Raw genomic sequence first — 1791 nt, 5'->3', positions numbered from 1 at the left:
CCGTCATCAGTTCCAGCCCTGCCCTGCTCCTCAGGGTCCTCCCCGTATCCCGTCGTCAGTTCCATCCCTGCCCTGCTCCTCAGGGTCCCTCCTGTCTCCCTTTACCAGCTCCAGCCCTGTCCTGCTCCTCAGGGTTCTCTCTGTCCTCAACTCCAGCCCTGTCCTGCTCCTCAGTGTCCCCCCCTGTCCCCAGCTCCATCCCTGTCTTGCCCCTCAGGGTCCTCCCCGTACCCCATCATCAGTTCCAGCCCTGTACTGCTCCTCAGGGTCCTCCCTGTCCCCTGTCCTCAGCTCCATCCCTGTCCTGCTCCTCAGGGTCCCCCATTGCCCCCAGCTCCATCCCTGTCTTGCTCCTCAGGGTCCCCCCCTGTCCCCTGTCCCCAACTCCATCCCTGTCCTGCTCCTCAGTGTCCCTCCTGTCCCCTCCATCCCTGTCCCCACCCTGTCCTTTTTATCTGCATCATTCCCATCCTCTCCGTTCCATGCCTGCTCCACCCTTGTCCCCTGTCCCCATCCCTGTCTCCTCCATGGTTGCTCCATCCTTGTCCTCATCTTGTCCTCGTTCCCTCCATCCTATTCCCTCTTTTCTCCATCCCTGTCCCACCCTTGTCCCCATCCTGTCTCCATCTCCTCCATCCCTGTCTCTCTCTCCACCCCATCCTTATCTCCACCGTGTTCCCTCCTTGGCTGGGGGTCCCCAGGGTCCCCCAGGACGGGATGCACAGACCCAGGAGCCCCCCAGCCCCTTCAGCGTGGGGTGCAGAGAGCCAGGATCCCCCCCAGGACAGGATGCACAGACCCAGGGGATCTCTCAGCATCCCCAGTGTGGGATTCACAGACCCAGGGCCCCCCAGCTTCCCCCCAGAACAGGACACACAGACCCAGGGGATCTCCCAGCCCCCCAGAACAGGACACACAGACCCAAGGGGTCTCCCAGTCCCCCCAGGGTGGGGTTCACAGCCCCAGAGGATCTCCCAGCCCCCCTAGAACAGGACACACAGACCCAAGGGATCTCCCAGCCCTCCCAGGGACAGGACACACAGACCTAGGAGCCCCCCAGGAAAGGATGCACAGACCCAGGGGATCTCTCAGCCCCCCCAGAACAGGACACACAGACCCAGGGGGTCTTCCAGCCCCCCCGGGTGGGATTCACAGATCCAGGAGCCCCCTCAGCCCCCCCAGGGTGGGATTCACAGACCCAGGGGATCTCCCAGCCCCCCCAGGGTGGGGTTCACAGCCCCAGGGTGGGGTGCACAGCCCCAGGGTCCCCCAAGGCTCCCCCAGGAGGACTCACTGACGATCTTGTCGACCGAGTCGTGGTCGTCGAAGGTGACGAAGGCGAAGCCGCGCTTCTTGCCGCTGCCGCGGTCGGTCATGATCTCGATGACCTCGATCTTGCCGTACTGCCCGAAATAGTCCCGCAGGTGATGCTCCTCCGTGTCCTCCTTGATGCCCCCCACGAAGATCTTCTTCACCGTCAGGTGGGCGCCGGGCCGCTGGGAGTCCTGGGAGGGGGAAAAAAATCAGGGAATGGGGCGGGTGGGAAAGCTCGGAGGACACCCCGGAACCGTGGGGGGCACCGGGGCTTTGGGAGGTGTCACCAAGTGCCACCGGGATTTTAGTGATCTCAGGATTTTAGGGACATCCTGGATATATCCCCAAGGGCCACCAGGATTTTGGTGGTCTCAGGATTTTAGGGATGCCCTGGAGGTGTCCCCAAGGGCCGCAGGGATTTTGGTGACTGCAGGGAACACCAGGGTTTTAGTGACCCAAGATTTTTGGTGGCCTCAG

General features: G+C 62.9%; 1 protein-coding gene across 1 annotated transcript in view; it reads right to left on the bottom strand.

Annotated features, from left to right (window-relative positions):
* LOC113981254 (heterogeneous nuclear ribonucleoprotein A1-like) overlaps positions 1 to 1791 on the bottom strand; it is a gene marked incomplete at its 3' end in the record, with an annotated part of 5096 nt that overhangs the window by 2711 nt on the left and 594 nt on the right. Inside the window, exon 2 of the mRNA XM_027708563.1 lies at positions 1295 to 1505. Within this exon, the coding sequence (XP_027564364.1) occupies positions 1295 to 1505 (211 nt within the window). The remainder of the gene's footprint in view (positions 1 to 1294; positions 1506 to 1791) is intronic.

This window comes from Neopelma chrysocephalum, unplaced genomic scaffold (genome assembly GCF_003984885.1).
Source record: "Neopelma chrysocephalum unplaced genomic scaffold, ASM398488v2 Primary Assembly neopelma1_96316, whole genome shotgun sequence".
Lineage (NCBI taxonomy): Eukaryota > Metazoa > Chordata > Aves > Passeriformes > Pipridae > Neopelma > Neopelma chrysocephalum.
The sequence above is the reverse complement of the archived record's forward strand: the minus strand, read 5'-3'. Positions and strand labels throughout refer to the sequence as shown.